General features: G+C 31.3%; 2 protein-coding genes across 5 annotated transcripts in view; both read left to right on the top strand.

Annotated features, from left to right (window-relative positions):
* Window positions 1-629: 629 nt before the first annotated feature.
* Window positions 630-6569, top strand: LOC100062846 (NKG2-A/NKG2-B type II integral membrane protein). 2 transcript variants are annotated; one of them, XM_003365155.5, is made up of 6 exons: window positions 630-864; window positions 1264-1359; window positions 1839-1892; window positions 2428-2576; window positions 4223-4323; window positions 4643-6569. In XM_003365155.5, exons 1-6 carry the CDS (start codon window positions 678-680, stop codon window positions 4767-4769), a joined length of 714 nt encoding a protein of 237 aa, XP_003365203.1. In that variant the 5' UTR covers window positions 630-677; the 3' UTR covers window positions 4770-6569. The 2 variants fall into 2 exon arrangements, with proteins under 2 accessions (XP_003365203.1, XP_070125982.1); XM_070269881.1 differs by lacking the exon at window positions 1839-1892 and having other exon boundaries at window positions 4643-5546.
* Window positions 6570-9297: 2728 nt separating this feature from the next.
* The window catches only part of LOC100062823 (NKG2-A/NKG2-B type II integral membrane protein), a 100304-nt gene continuing 92545 nt past the window's right edge, over window positions 9298-17056 (top strand). Inside the window, exons 1-5 of one of the 3 annotated variants that reach the window (XM_070269877.1) lie at window positions 9298-9549; window positions 11319-11513; window positions 11885-11983; window positions 12469-12522; window positions 13144-13295. In XM_070269877.1, coding sequence (XP_070125978.1) covers window positions 9420-9549; window positions 11319-11513; window positions 11885-11983; window positions 12469-12522; window positions 13144-13295 — 630 coding nt within the window. In that variant the 5' untranslated portion in view covers window positions 9298-9419. Of the gene's footprint in view, window positions 9550-11192; window positions 11514-11884; window positions 11984-12468; window positions 12523-13143; window positions 13296-17056 lie in introns of those variants that run through there. The other 2 variants (XM_014740727.3, XM_070269878.1) reach the window with 2 other exon arrangements.

Below are 17056 nucleotides of genomic sequence, written 5' to 3'. Positions count from 1 at the left end.
TGTTTTATTTCAATACTGCTCAGGTTATGGCTAAGTTTAGAGTATAATGTAACATTTTTCAACATATAAAGTACTTCTTTAAACTTTTAAGGATTTCTCAGAACTTTTCAACCATTCAAAATAAAAGACCATTTGATAACACCTTTAATAAATACACGTAAGTCACTAAATAAATATAATTTAGTGTAAGAAATTAATCTATATACCAACTTTCATATTCTCCCATTTTTAGAACAACCAGTATTTAATCATTATTGAATTTAAAAATCATCATAAATATTGGTGAATCTCTTTTTTCTAGCATAGCATTTTAATTTTTAATACAGTCATTCTGATGGTGTTACAATTTTTTTGTGGAATATGACTTTAATAAGGATATTATAATTCGTAAACTTCTTTATTCCTCACTAATTTACCACTTTTCATTATTCCAACTGATAATATATTGTCAAATGTAGAACATCTTTATAAAAGTATATTCTGCCATGAGACACTTGTTTAAATCTCTGAGCAATTTTAAAGCAGGACTTTAAATGCTTCAGCTGCGAGATGAGCACTAATAATCACCTTCAACCCCGCCCAGATTTACAGAACTAGGGACTTTGTCATTTCATATACCATTTATTCTTAAGTACATTTATCTTAGAGCACAGTCCAGACATCGCTCAGCTGCAGAGATGAATAACCAAAGAGTAACCTATGCAGAACTGAATGTGGCCAAGTATGCAAAGAGGCAGCAAAGGAAACCTAAGGTCACTAAAGGCTCCATTTCAGTAGTTGAGCAGGAAATAACATATGCTGAATTAAATCTTCAAAATGCTTCTCAGGATCTTCAAGGGAATGACAGGAATGACCACTGCAAAGGTAAAGCATTTAATAAACATACAGTATAACTGTTGTAGAATGTACAGCTGGGGTGCAGAGGTATGGCGAAAGAGTAGAGTATAAGCTTACAAATTTTTTGTTAGTGAGGATCAGAGCTTGAAGTTGGAACATGGTATTCTAATATGAAATCTGAGGACTAATTTCATTCAGGCATTGTTAAATTTCTAGTCTTTGACAAACATCTCATGGAGCATTATATTTACTGAAAATGCAATGGAATATTCTGAGAGAAAGATTACATTGGTAGGTATGGGTTTGGTGTCCAAGTTTATATATATATGATTCCCTGTGCATGTGAGTTCCCTTGAATGTAAACTATCTAAACAATTGTCTCCATCTCTCCTTTCTCAGTGTTTCCATTTCTCTGTTTCCCTGCAGATTTACCATCACCTCGAGAGAAGCTCATTGCTGGGATCCTGGGAATCATCTGCCTTGTCTTGTTATCCACTGTGTTAACGATAGTTGTTATTCCCTGTGAGTTACTTTTTGAAAGATTATAAGAGAACTTCTTACTCTAAACATTTCATAGTATTATAGACTAGAATTCTCATTTGAATGTATACATTTAGGCTAAATGTAGAATGGTTACTGTGAATTTATCAAAAGTATAAATAACAGAATGATTGTAGAAAATACTACATATACATGTATTCTGATTTCATAAGTCAAAGATAGACTTTAGGAGACTGAAAAACCTTATTGAGGGGTACAAATTTATTTTTCTGACCAGTTAAACCAAATACTATCAGAGATGGTGAAGTTTGGTTCTTTAGGCTTTGAAATATTTTCCCACAAATCTTCATTACTTTATTATTTTTCCTGATAAAATCAATTTTATTCTGAATTATTCTAATCTTAGACAATACACTATATTACAAACTAAGAAAATGAAATTATTCTGATTCATTTAGATCAATATTAATTTTTTAAAAGGATTGCTTTAATTTTTCTAGTTAGTAAAGTAGTGGGGCAGAACAATTCATCCCTGATAACAAGAATCGAGAAAGGTACGTGACAATTTTCAAAGTTCTGATATTAGTGTAGTTTGTATTTTGTGTCTACCTTAGTCTAGGCAAAAATGACAGGTTTTTTTAGGGGTTAATAAATACAAAATCGAGCAATGAAGGGTTCATAAATAGTGACTATAGGAGAGTATTTCTTATTACACAACAATAAGAACATATATTCATTTAAAATCATTGGACCCTTTGTTGTCAATTGCTCAAATTTCCTGCTGCTATAATATGAGATTAATAATTTTATCATTCTAAAAATTATTTTCATTCACTGAATGTCAGGACATGTATACAGTGGGTGATTTGCTTTTGCATTTGCTTTCCATGGGCACATAAATTAGGAGATGAGAAGCTGATCCTTCTCTGTGAGAGTGTGCATGTGTGTTTTGTTTTATATATACCAGCCTGTGAGGGTGCATGGCTATGTTATGTACATATATGTTTATACCTATGTGAGTATGTAAATTAATTTTCTGTTTTAAAAATTCAAATTATTTTTGGATAATGATTCATAATATTTCTTCAGCATATAATTGTCACTGTCCGAAGAAGTGGTTCACATATTCCAACAATTGCTATTACATTGGTAGTGAAAAAAAAGCGTGGAATGAGAGTTTGATGGCTTGTGCTTCTAAGAACTCTAGTCTGCTTTATATAGACAATGAAGAAGAAATGGTAAGATTTTAAATGTTTCATATACTTTATTAAAGGCTTATTTCAGTCAGTATTTTATTTGTAGAATTCATCCATATTTTTGTGCATATTGTAGGTTAATTTAAATTCTACAATCTTCCTTTGTTTGACCTTATGATATTTTACTTATATTTTTGTATTACTAATGCACATTTGATAATTTCCAGTTCTTACTGTTCATAGCAAACCAGGTTTCTATAAATGTTTTTTTCTAAAATAAATTTTGCCGTTTAATTTTACCACCCACCAAGGAAATTAAACATATCATGAGGGCACAGATTGATCACAGGTGAATAGAATCATGTAATTACAAATCAAATCACAAAAGAGAAGTTTCCAGCCCTCAGCAGCCCCACCTCCGGGTGTATACTTAGTACTTCTCATTTCTCCTTATTTAACAACTGCCCTGACTTTTACTGTCACAGAATCTCCTCCATTAGTTGAACTTCGTATTAATCGTATCACACAATGTGCATTTTTCCTCCTCTCTTTTCACTCCCCTATGATATTTTTGCAATTCGTCCATATTATTGCATTTATCTGTAGTTTGTTAATTTTCATTGCTGAATTATGTGAATGTAACATTTTGAAATCCATTCTATCCAATGTCCCCTGGCTGGGGACATGAGTCTCATGCCCACAGGGATAAAAAGACTTCCTGGGATGAGTACTTTAGTACCTTTGCTGGTCCCACCTCCACCCCTCTGCACTCTCACACACACCCTGGTGTCTCTTGGTGGGGGAAGAGAAGCACTTCCTCTGGCTTCTGGTTATTAGCGGGTTTCCTGATCCATTACGCTTCTAAGGCTTACCTAGTGTTGCTGGACTGGATTTGTTTCAACACAGTGGAGGAACGGCTTCCTATTGCTGGGTTGGCTGCTGGGAAGCAGTGGCCTAGGTCACTTCCTTCTGTTGGATGCGGGATATAAGATGTCCTATCACTCTGTTGTTCTTGAATCCCAGGGTCTCAATCCATTTTGTCTTTCTCTTTTCATCTTTCAGATTTCTTCTTTAATTTTGTCTTCCAGTAGTTCCTGAATTTATAGTTGTACTTAGCAGGGAGTAGCCAGGAGAAATTAGTCTATGACACCTTGTCTGGGCAATAAGATTTTATGAATATAGAAACAGATAGATTTCGGGCCCAGAATTACGTGGGGCCCAGAAAACCAAATTTTTGGCTTTCATGTCATTTATTTCTCCAATGGCAATCCATTAACTTTCTTCTAATCAAGAAATATAGTAGAAAAAAACATTGATTTAATCACAACATTTGAAGAAATTAATATCACAGTATCTGGAAACTTATTTAAAGCCTTGCTATGTTAGTTTTGTCAACATTTGTATCTATTAAATTACATGAATCAGAACTTTCCTTATTATCATAATAAGAAAATGAACCTACTAATTATAAGTGTTTAAGTGTTAATTTTAATCAAAACTACAATGACGAAAGTTTTTGACAATATGGAAAATGCTTTTCAACTTATATGGTATTTGATTAAAATCTAACACTCTCATTTCATTCTGAAAATTAAAGATCCTATGAAAGAATAAACTACTTGCATGCTAACAAATAATAAAAGCTTTTTTAGTGATTATTTAAGTAAAAGTTCTTTATTTTGGGGTAGAAATTTCTGAATTCCATATCACTTCTATCATGGATTGGAGTCTTTCGTAACAGCAGTGATCATGCGTGGATGTCAATAAATGGCTCAACTTTCAAAATGAAGTAAGTTGTTTTTAATAATGCTATATAGAAGAAGAAAATATAGAAAAGAAAAATTCAGAACAATAATAGTAATGCATTTCTTTAAGTTGAATTATAGATATGAAGAGAGATGTTGAAAATTAAGGAAATGTTGATACAAATGTTAAAAAAGGCATTCCTCAGTTTTTCTAATAACTAATTCTTACTAAATGTCATATGAAAAATGTCATTATCCATTTTCAAAATATACTTTTATTATAGTTACCCGGAAAATGTTATTGTTTTACGAATTGTCTCCATACAATATAACAACGGAATTATGCATTTTTTTCCATTACAGCATAACAGAATCATCATCTGGTAAATATAACTGTGCTTTCCTATACTCATCTGGCCTCAAAGCAGAAAGTTGTGGATCTCCAATTATATATAATTGCAAGCATAAGCTTTATAATGGAAACACCTGAGTTTGGATTCTGTTGGATAACTTTCAATTTCATGAAATGGAAATAATATTATGATTGCATAAGTCTTAATATTAATTACATTATTTGTTTTATTAATGAAAATTTTTTCAAAAGCAATGATTGGAATATAAAATTCACAACAAAATGTACAAGCATCTTTATATTGTGTCTGGCTTTTTTTACTCAACATTATATTTGTGGCATTCAAACTTTTTAAAAGCTCACATGTTTTATGAGTCCACTTATATGAAATATCAAGAATAGGCAAACCCATAAGAGACAGAAAGCAAAATAAAACCACAATGATCATTCTTTATTGTCTTTTTTAAAAATCACTGCTTATGTTATATTTAGATTAACATATTTTTCTTCATTCATGTTCCCAAAGGGATTAGACTGAATATTCATTTATAGCTACATACTTGACAGGTTTTGTTGTTAAGGCTCTTTTGGGAAGCATTTCTCTTTTTCTAATACCAGGAAGCCTTTGTGGAAGAGTACTGTTATATTTTCAGTGTTATTATTCACTACTGATACCATCTGAGCTTGTAGAATTTTTTTGTAAAAAGGTTTACATAAGGAATCTGATTTCTTTAATGCATGTTAGTTTTACTCAGGCTTCTGTTTGTTGTAGGGCAATGAATAATTTCCATTTTCTAGGTATTTTCTATTTCATATACATATTAAAATGCATTCATTATATGGCTTTATTATCTGTTTAATATTATAATGATACTTTCATGTTTAATCTAGATATAAAAGATTTATGTCTTATCAACTTTTTCTTCAACAGTCTTTTATCAATTTTATTAAGTGTTTGCAATGAGAATAACTTTGGCCTGGTTGATCCTCTCTTCTGTAATTTTGTTCTGTGTCTTGATAGTTTTTTTCTTTTGCTGAAGAAGATTCACCTTGAGCTGACATCTGTGATGATCTTCCTCTACTTTTTTAGTACGTGGGCCACCAGCACATCATGGCCAATCACAGAGTTGTGTATGTCCATGCCTGAACCTGGGCCACTGAAGCAGAGTGTGCCAAACTTAACCAGTAGGGCACCAGGGCTGTTCCCCATCATGATTTCTCACTATTTATTGTTTTCTTCCTTGTACTTCATTTGGATTTAATTTCTTCTAATTTTAGCTTTCTCGTTTTTAGTTTCTTGTGATACATGCTCTCATTTCTGCCTTTCTTTTTTCTTTTTTGTAAGATACGCAGTTAAGGCAATCAATATTTCACAAGACAGATTTTGTTGTTATAATTTCCCTGTAATTCATATAAACATTGTAAACATTTATTGTGATTAATTATTTGGCTCATATGTTATTTAGAAAAATGTTACTGAATTTCAAACTGTATGTTAGGAGTTTTCAAAGTTTTGGTTATTGACATCTATTTTTGGTAAACTCTAGCTAGAGAATTTTCTGTGAAGCTGGTAATGTTCCATCTCTGTTTAAACATATCTAGGGTGACTGAGAAACTGATATTAAAATTTATCTATTTTTAATTAATTAAAAATTAAATGTGAATCCCCACATTTCAAGTGCACACTTGCCAAACTTGACTAGCAGCTCCTGCCATGACACCACAGTTCTGTTTATTTTATATTAAAGTGCTTAGAAATATGAGTATACAGTGTATTTTTGGAAAATTGCCATGTGAACTTAAATATATGTGTATTCTATATTAGCATAATGTGTGTGTGTGTGTGTGTGTGCATATATATCGTGGTTAATTGTCTGGTTTAAATCTTTATAACCTTACTGATATACCTGTTTGTTTGATAAACAGTGAGAAAAAATGGTTTAAAGCTCCATTCATGATTTTTCACTCTCCACTTTCTTGAAATCTATGTTGAACTTGTATTATTAGGTACATATGGATTTAAAACACATCACTAATGGTTTGGATACTCAATCTATCCTTATGAAACAAGCGTCAGCATTTCTGACAATGGTTCTTGCCTTCCATTGTGACAGTGCATTAACTATATCAGTTCTCTACTGGTTTGTGTTGCATCATGTATTTTTTCATCTTTTACTTTCATCTTTATTTATGTTTATGTTAAAAGAGTGTCTCATCAAGACAAACATTTTAAATGTAAACACTCTTGGAATTTAAATTGAATATTATTCTATTTTTATTAAATAGAATTATTAAATTATTATGTAATATAATGTTATTGATTTATTTGTGCAAATAGAAGAAGCAGTTAACTGTTAAGTATAATGTAGTTTTTTAATTTGGGGTGAACACTACTATTTCTTCAAACTCTACCCTTTCTTTGTTTTCGTATCTTTCACAATTAATTTTATTTTCACTTTCCTCTTTTAGGATTTATTAATTTAAATGCTTTAGATATTCTTTTATTTGTGCCCTACATTTTTCAGCTTACATTCTTTACTCACTAAAGTCTACCAAATTAGTACTTTTACGCCTTCTCAAACAGCAAAAAGACATAACTGCCTTCTACGTTTGTTTGCTGCTTATGCAATGTTTGCCCCCTTAAATTCTAATACAAATATATATTTTGATATATCAACATAATTCGTTTTCTTCAGCTCTTCTTTCTTTCTGCATATCTAAGTTTTCACCTTGAATAAGTGAAAGGATCTTATTTAGAGGATCCTTAAATATTTCCTTTAGTTATAGTCCCTTGGTAATTAACTTCTCGCTTAAAAAATTTTTCTTGTGGCTAGCCCTGTGATGTAGTAGTTAAGTTTGGCGCACTCTGCTTTGGCAGCCTGGGTTCCTGGGTTCGGATCCTGGGTGCAGACCAACACCACTCGTCAGCCCTGCTGTGGCAGTGACCCACATACAAAGTGGAGGAAGATTGACACATATGTTATCTCAGGGCTAATGTTCCTCAAGCAAGAAAGAAGATTGTCAACAGATCTTAAGTTGGGGCTAATATTCCTCAGCAAAAAAAATGTAATTGAAAAAAAACAATTTTCTTGAAAACGAATTTGCCATCATATAAAAGGACATTTTCACTTATTGACTTCCAATTTATCCATGTCTCTTAGGTCACTAGGTATAGCCATTATTAGAAATAGTCACTATATTTATATATTTATATATTTATGATATATGATATATATTTATATATTTATTGTATATGATATACATAAATGTGTATATTTATATCATAAAAAGTGTATTAGAATTGATCTTATTATTTTGAATAATTTTTATTGGGGCTTTATATTGTCTGAGCATAGATTTCACTAGTTAAATGCCGGAAAGTGAACACATACTTCTACTTTTGTATATACCTACATACTTTTATATATAACATTATTTAGTCGAAAATAGCAGAGTGTATGACTATAGGAATAGCAGATATAAGTGCTTCAAATTTAAAAAGGTAACAGTGAACTTTACATTGTTTGACATCATTAATGAATACTTTGTTACAATTCTGTAATGTGGCAAATAGAAAAGGAGAGATTATCAATTTAGTTTATGAAAAAATAATAAAATATAATAGAAATACACAGATAGCCAGCCATCATTAGCCATTTTTATAGAAGGCTCAAATATTAGTCCAGATTACTAGGACATAACTATGGATTTAATTCCATTTTTCTAGATTTTAAAAAATTAACAGTTTGAGATTGTCTGAACTCAATCTCCTAGTGACTGTATTGAAAGTGGATTTCCATAGACATGGTAGGTAAACATTCTCCCTTTCCTTGATACAAGATGAAGAATGATGAAAAGGATTCCATTTGATACAAACTAGATCATTTAGATTTAATGTTCTATTTCTTTTGATGCTCATGTCACATTTAACTTGTCTTTTAAAAGTCTGCTTTTTGGTCCTCTCATTTTTTGGTTACGTGAAATTTTAAAAAATTATCTCTGTCTTCCCCTTACATGGCTAGACTTGGGTTTTGTCATTTACTACAAATGTTCTTATTAAAATACAGACAATTAGTTATGATTGTAGGATGTATCAATGATAATACAATGAGTGGTTATTTAATATCTCAATCTCTGGCATGGTGATATTTTTCCATATTTTTAATGTTTTATCCTTCCCAGAGACAATTATTTTCATCGGGGAAATCTAAATAACGTATTTAAAATAATAAAATTGAATGTAGGTAGTTTAAGAACTAGGGCAGAGAATTGGAGAAGATACATTTGGGAACCAATGTCTTTGCAACAGTTACAATAAGGTTGAACATATAGTAATTCTTCAGAATAATTAGTGACAAATATCATTAAATATACAGTGTTAATGGGATTATGATTTAAGAAATTTTTCCATGATAATAGAAATGACATAACAAGGGTATAAGGAAAAGAAGTATGCGATGCCATATTTTAGCAACTTGTCTGAAAGTAAAATTTAAACATCTAAGATACTCTCAACAAGACCTAAGTTTTCAGTCTTAGTGATTGAGATGGAAGCAAATTAACAGCATGAGGTGATCAAGTATCTCTCGCCTGATATGTTTTAGAATAGGGAAACAATATCTCAGAGGCACTTGCTCATGTACAAAGTGAATGACACACTACAAGCTCAAAGTTTCCTGTATTCTGAAGGTATGCGAGGACATAAACTGTCTTCAAAATAGCCCAGGTGTAAGAATTTCCTGTTCAAACTTTAAGTGACACATTGACGAGAAATCTGCTTTCTCTCCTATGGCTTCACGCTGCATCTTCACCAGGCAGTGTGTGAAGACCGCAGTCTGTGAAGACCGCAGATATTGTTTGTTTACAGGAGTAACCTGGCCTCCCCCTACAGGATGCACCACTTTCTGGCTAACAGAAGGTATGTGTGGCTACTCTTCTGTCTCTCTACTAGCCCACTCATTTAGTGGGAGATTACAAATGCCAGATATGATGCAACTGAGGTACAGTGAGTATACAATCAAATCAGAAAAAAACATTGGTATCTTTATTTGAATAATGCAGGTAAAAACAAGAATAAAATAAAAGATACGTAGGAGGATTTCTTAAAATATTCAAATTCCTGCCTTTGAAGGATTAGTTAAGTGCATACCCACATGCATAATTGGGTTTGTAAATCAACACAACTTAAAGTGAAATCTTATAAGCATCATGACAATAAACAGTTAACTTTGGTTTTTATAATCAACATAGATATAAATATATATTATTTTTAATTAGCCTAGCTTTTAAAAAAAGATTCTTAAAATGAATTCATCAAATCATGAAGGTCAAACGTAATTATTCGTGTATGTACTTAGATTAAATAAAAGCAGTTTTATTTTTAATCAAAATCAGGATGAGTTACCTTCTGTAAAATGCTGGTTAAAAGTTAACTATAAACAATCAAAAGATTTTTTTTAAGTTAAACAAAAAGGTTCAAAACAGATATACCACACTGATCAAGAGACTCCTGTCTCATGAATTATGTTACATGGTCTGATTGTTATAGTTCAGAAACAATAACATAGCAATTAGGTTAAAATAATAATTAAAATAATACACATAGTATTGAGATCTTATAAAAGCCAGATTGAGTAATATGTGTTTTAGATACATATATCTTACATATTTTTATTCTCATTTTAGATTAGTAAACCAGGTTGTTAGACACTAAGTAACTTTTTAAAGGTCGTACATTGCAAATTTCAAAACCAGAATTAATTCCAGATCTCGCTGATTGCGGAGCTCATTGACTGAATTAACAAATTACATTACCTGATTTATTACAACTGTTTGCACAACTAAATCTACTCTCACTGACTTTGACAGCTGTGGGATCTTTCTGGAATTTTGAAGCAACAGTGCTCTTCCATAAATGATCTACACTTTTATTTATCATTTTATGATTTTGCATCTTTGCCATTGAATCAATAGCCCATTTCTAGTGTCAAATAAATATTTAATTTTTTTGTCCTTTTGTTTTCAATATTGTTTAGGTTTTGAATGGATTGTGTGTCATATAATATTTTTCAACATATAAAATGTTTCCTTAAAGTTTTAACGATTTTTCATATCTGCACAATCATTCAAAATAAAGATTATGTGATAGTATCTCATCCTCTTTAATAAGTAAATGTAAGTCACTAAATTTTAGTGCAGGAAATTCCTATATATGTTAACGCTACTATTCTCCCAATTTATTAACACTCAATTTTTAACCATGAATGGATTTAAAAATTGTCATAAAGATTGGTGCATCATTCTTTTCTTAATACGGCATTTTAATTTTAACTTAGTTATTCTAATAGCATTAAAATGTTTCTATGGAATCTGACTTTAAGTTACAAGGATGTTATTATTCATGAACTTCTATATTCCTTACTAATTTATTGCTTTACATTTCTCCAACCAATAGCATTGTGTCAAACATATAATATTATTTTGAAAACCACTTCTTCTATCATGAAACACATGTTTAAAGTTCTAAGGAAATTAGAACCACACTTTTACATTGTTCATCTGCAAAATGAGTACTATTACTCATCTCACACTCCACCCCTTTAGGTATACTAGTGATCTTATGATACACACCATTTATTAACCACTTAAGTGCAGCTTTCATAGAACACTGTCTCTAACATTACTCAGCTGCAGAGATGAATAACCAAAGAGAAAAATACTCAGAATTGAATCTGGTGAAGGACACAAGGAGACAGCAAATGAAGCCTAAGGGCACTAAAAGCTCCATTTCAGTAACTGAACAGGAAATAACTTATGTGGAATTAAACCTTCAAGATGCCTCTCGGGATCTTCTAGGGGATGACAAGAACGACCACTGCAAAGGTAAAACATCTAACAGACACACAGTCTAACTGCTCTAGGATGGGCAGCTGGGCGCAGAGGTGTGGGAAAAGGGAATAAGCTCACCTAATTTTTATATGTGAGGATCAGAGCTTGAAGTTGGAATATGGCATTCTAATACGACATCTGAGGACTAATTTCATTCAGGCATTGTCAAAATTTCTAGTTTTGACTAACAGCTCATGAAGCATTATGTTTACAGAAAATGCCATGGAATATTCTGAGAGAAAGATTACAATGGTAGATATGAGTTTGGGGTCCGAGTTTATATGTATGATTCCCTGTGCATGTGAGTTCCCTTGTATGTAGTCTCCATTTCTCCTTTCTCAGTATTTTCATTTTTCTCTCTGCAGATTTACCGTCACCTCCAGGGAAGCTCGTTGCTGGGATCCTGGGAATCATCTGCTTTGTTTTATTATCCACAGTGGTAACAATGATAGTTGTTACCAAATGTAAGTAAATTTTTGAAAGATTATAAGGGAACTTTTTACTTTTATGATCGTCAGTGCCTCTAAACATTTCATAATATTATGGATTAGAACTCTCATTTTAATGTATGATTTTAAACTAAATGTGGAATGGTTATTCTGAATTTGTCAAATTATAAATAACAGAATGAATATAGAAAGTATTGCGTATGTATGTTTTCTGATTTCATAACTCAAAGACATAATTCAGGAGACTGAAAGACCTTATTGAGAAATAAATTAGATCTTGAGATTGATTAAACTAAATACTCTAAGAGATGGTAAGGCTTGGTCCTTTAGACTTTTGAAATATTTTTCCTTTGGTCTTCATTGCTTTATTAATGTTTTGGTAAAATCTTATAAAATTAGATTATTCTAATTCTAAACAATACACCAAATTTCAAAGTAAGAAACTATGACTTATTTAGATAATAGTAATTTTTATATATTCATTACTTTAATTTTTATAGCTACTTTAATTCTGGAGCAGAACACTTCAACCCTGATAACAAGGAACCAGAAAGGTACATAATGATTTTCAAAGTTGTAATATTAGTATAGTTCACACTTTGTCTCCATCTTAAGCTAGGAAAAAATGATAATAGACTTTTTTGGTGAAAATGAATTAAAATTGAGTAATGTTCATAAATAATGATTAGAGGAGAGTATTCCTTCTTATGCAACAATATGAAGAAATTTCATTTAAAATCACCATACACATTGTTGTGGATTGGCTCAAATTTCCTACTGATAAGAGATAAATAATTTTACTATTCTGAAATTTGCTGACTTTCAGGCCATATGCAGAGTGGATACTTTTCTTTGTGTGCTTGCATTCTAAATTAGTGGCACATAAATTAGGGGATGAAGGACTGGCCCTTCTCTGTAAGTGTGTATCTAAGTGTGTTTTGTTTTCTTTATGTGTACCAACGTGTGAGGATGTATAGATATGTTATGTACATATATGTTTATACCTATGCAAGTACGTAAGTTAATTTTCTTTTTTTTGCTTTATCTCCCCAACCCCCCCATACATAGGTGTGTATCTTAGTTGCAGGTCCTTCTAGTTGTGGGAAAGTTAATTTTCATTTTTTAGAATTCAAAAATTCAATTGCTTTGAATAACAATTCATAATCTTTTTTCAGAATATCATTGTGGTCATTGCCCGAAGGAATGGTTAACATATTCCAACAATTGCTATTACATTAGTATTGAAAGAAAAGCATGGAATGAGAGCTTGATGGCCTGTGCTTCTAAGAACTCTAACCTGCTTTATATAGATAATGAAGAAGAAATGGTAAGATTTTAAGTGTTTCTAATATTTTATTAAAAGCTTATTTCAGTCAATATTATATTTGTAGAATTCATCCATGTTTTTCTACCTATCTGTAGTTTTTAATTTTACAGCCTGTTGTTATTCTTGTTTGAGTTTATATTTTATTTATATTTTTATGTCACTAATGCACATTTGATAGTTTCCAGTTCTTGCTTTTCATAGAAAACCATGTTTCTATAAATGCTTTTTTTCCTAAATTAACTTTACTCTTTAGTTATACCATGCATCAAGGAAACTAAACATATCATGATTGTGCAAGTTGATCACAAACTGAAAAGACCTACGTAATTACAGTTCAGGTCATGAAATAGAAGTTTCCAGCCCCAGGCAGCCTGCCCCTGGGTGAACTCTCAACACTTCTGCTACCTCCTCACTTAACCACTGTTCTGTTTTTCAACATTATAAAGTATCACTGCATGTTTTAGAGATTTATATAAATGGAAGATTCAGTATGCATTCTTGTGTCTTCTTCACTCCTACCTTATATTTTTGCAATTCATCCATACTTTTGCATTTACCTGTAGTTTGTTAATTTCACCTATGTATTGTATGGATTTGACATTTTTTAATCTATGCTACTGAGTAAAAAATTTAGTTACTTTTTAATACATGGGTATTACGGATAATTTTTTATGAAAACCCTTGTGTATATCTTTTTCCATATGTATTAAAAATTTGTATATTATATATAAATATGTCATATAATAAATTATATTAATATACCATTATATTTATAAAAATATGATAATTTATAAATACTATTATATTCTTATAATTGCATTTTGCATAATTATAATATATTGTTCTCTATGCATCAGAACGAAATTGCAGCGTCATAAATATAGTGTAAGTCAAATTAATTAAATTGTCCCAATATTTTCCTAATTTTCTGTAAATACATATTTTATCCAATAGTCTCTTGATCCAAAACTTAGTCTCTCAGGAATTTTAAAGTTCTGATTGTTATATAGCAGTATCATTATGACATTAATAGACATTTTACTGATTCCTAGTGGATTGAACATATTTTTCTGGGCTCTTAATTATTAAGACATTCTCTTTTGCAATAATGGGAAGTGCCTGTTCATGTGTCTTGTCTTGTCCTTGTCTTGTCCACCATTTCTCTTATATGATGTCTGTCATTTACCTTCCTAGAAGTTCTTGTTATATTTTGGATATCTGCTCTTTTTTGATTTTATGAGACACAAATATCTTTTTTTGACTTTGTGACTTACATTTTTACTCTCATATTGGAGTCTTTTAATGACCAGAATTTATTAATGTTATCAGAGTCCAATTTTTCCTTTTTGGTGTTAGCGATTATTTTGAATCCATTTCAGAAATTAGTCCAAGTTTGTGAATATAATCTATATTGCTCTCTAGGTTGTATCTTTTTTTTTTATTTTTTAACTTTTACATTTAGGTCTATAATCCATTGGGAATTTATTTTTTGTGATGCTGTATTTGTGATGCATGTGAAGATGAGATGGAAGTGAAGTTTATGCTTTTCTACATCATTACATAATTGATGGAGCATAATTTATACAAAGATGATCTTTTCCTTCATAAATATCTTTCCTATATTTATGAACTTATATATACACATATGTGCTCTAGTCTGCTTTATATGGATAATATGTACTCTATATTATCTTTGTATTGATGATAATATATATTTTATCACAGTCTATACAGTCTGTCGTAGTCTACAGCAATTTGAGTGAAATGGAGAAGGTTTACTTTCCTTTATGTCGATTTACTATGTATATTTATAATTGTCCTATATATTTTATTTACGTATATCGAGAATTAAATGGAAGAATGTTCAATATTTCTTCAACTGATAATTTTACTTCAACTATCAATTTAGAAAACACAAGAGGAGAAGGAAAGTCTATTGTATCTAATGATATTTTTATTCTTTCTTTTGTTCTCTCTTCCTTCCTGAAGATCCATTTAATTTCTGCTTAGACGATTTCTTTTATCTATTCTTTTAGACTGGGCCTGGATGATGACACATTTTCTGAGTTTCTCTTTATCTGAGAATGTCTTGATTTCCCCTTCATTCCTGAGTGATATTTTCACCAAATTTTTCTATGGATTTTGGTTGGAATAAGGCAGTTAAGAGTCTAAAAGCTTCCTGTTTCTCTAGCCTGCCCCTTTCCTGGTCCTTTGGAGAGAAGAGACTTTTCTTGGGGATTTTGTCCCTACCCATTGGAGTTCTAGTTTGCCTGTTTCTCCAGCATCCAGCCTGGGATATACGAGATCAAAAGAAATTCCCAGTTCGCTCACTGTAATATCACTCCTCAGGTCTCAAGTCCGGTTTCCGTCAGCTTTCTCATCACTTTTCAGACTCTTCTCATGTTTGTCTTACATACAGTGTCCAGTGTTTTTAGCTGTGTTTAGTGGAAGGAATAGCGAAAAGTATCATCCACTCCTTCTTTCCAGACGTATTATACAGTAAAAGTGCTACCACTGACAAGTACATCCGCTCCATCTTCCCAGAACAGGAGGTCCGATCTGTAGTAGTTTTAATTTGAATGTTCCTGAGATTGATGATATTGATCATCTTTTCATGTACTCACTTGCCATCTGTATTTTTTTTTTGGTGAATTATCCATTGAAATATTTTGCATATTTTTTGTTATTTGTTTTGAGAGTTCTTTATACCTCCGGGAAATAAATTAAGAAGTTGTTCATTCATTGTGGCTTAAAATTGTTTTCCTGTCCCTTTCTGTCTCTCTTCTCAAACTATATTTATGCCTATCTTGGTTTTCTTGATACTGTCTCAAAGGCCTCTGAGCTGTGTTAATTTTTCTCTCTTTTTCCTCTCTCATCTTCTCGGAAAAATCATTTCTATTATTCCATCCTCAATTTCATCACTTCTTTCTTCTGCATCTAAAACTTTCTGTAGAATCAATCTGATGACTTTTTCATTTCACGTAATATATTTGTCAACTCAGAATTTCTATTCAGTTGTTTTATATAATTTTTATTTCTCTATTGATATTTTCTACTTGTTTTGTCACTACCATCATATTTTCATTTAGTTATTTGAACATAGTTTACTTTATAATTTGCATATATTTATAATAATTACTTTAAAATATTTTTCTAATACATCTAACATTTAATCTCAGTAAAAGATTCTATTGTCTGACTTTTTCCCTGAGTATGGAAGACATTTTCCAATTTCTTTGCAAGTTTTCTACGTGTTTAAGTAGACACTTTATAATATAGTGTGGTAAACATGGATTCTATTTCATGTTTCTTAGGTTTATTACTTTTTGTAACATGCGCAAACTTTTCTCCAGAATCTTTTCCTCTGAAGTGTGCCTGTGATATTTCTGCCAAGTTTTTTCAAATTCTTATTGTTTGTTTTTTAGCTTGACTTCCTAGGAATTATGCTTGTGATTGCATTGCTTAGTTGTCAGCCAGTAATCTTTTTAAAAGGTTGTATTGAAATAATGCAAGTCAGTAGGGCTTCCACCATCTACCATTTGTTTGTGTGTGTGTGTGTTTTGGGGAGGGCTTAAAACTTAGTAATTAGTTCTCACATGTGCTTTGGTTTTTACTTGTTACGAGGATCATCTTGGTGTCTTCTATAGATCTGCACATTTTTTCCATCAGTCAAGGATGTGTAGAGCTAATGTCGTCTCTTCTATTGTACTTTCATTTTTAGTACCTTCCCATTATATTTATAGTTGGCACTCTGCTTGACA

The sequence above is a fragment of the Equus caballus genome, chromosome 6, assembly GCF_041296265.1.
Source record: "Equus caballus isolate H_3958 breed thoroughbred chromosome 6, TB-T2T, whole genome shotgun sequence".
Classification (NCBI taxonomy): domain Eukaryota; kingdom Metazoa; phylum Chordata; class Mammalia; order Perissodactyla; family Equidae; genus Equus; species Equus caballus.
Note: the sequence above shows the minus strand (reverse complement) of the source record. Positions and strands in the feature narration are given on the sequence as shown.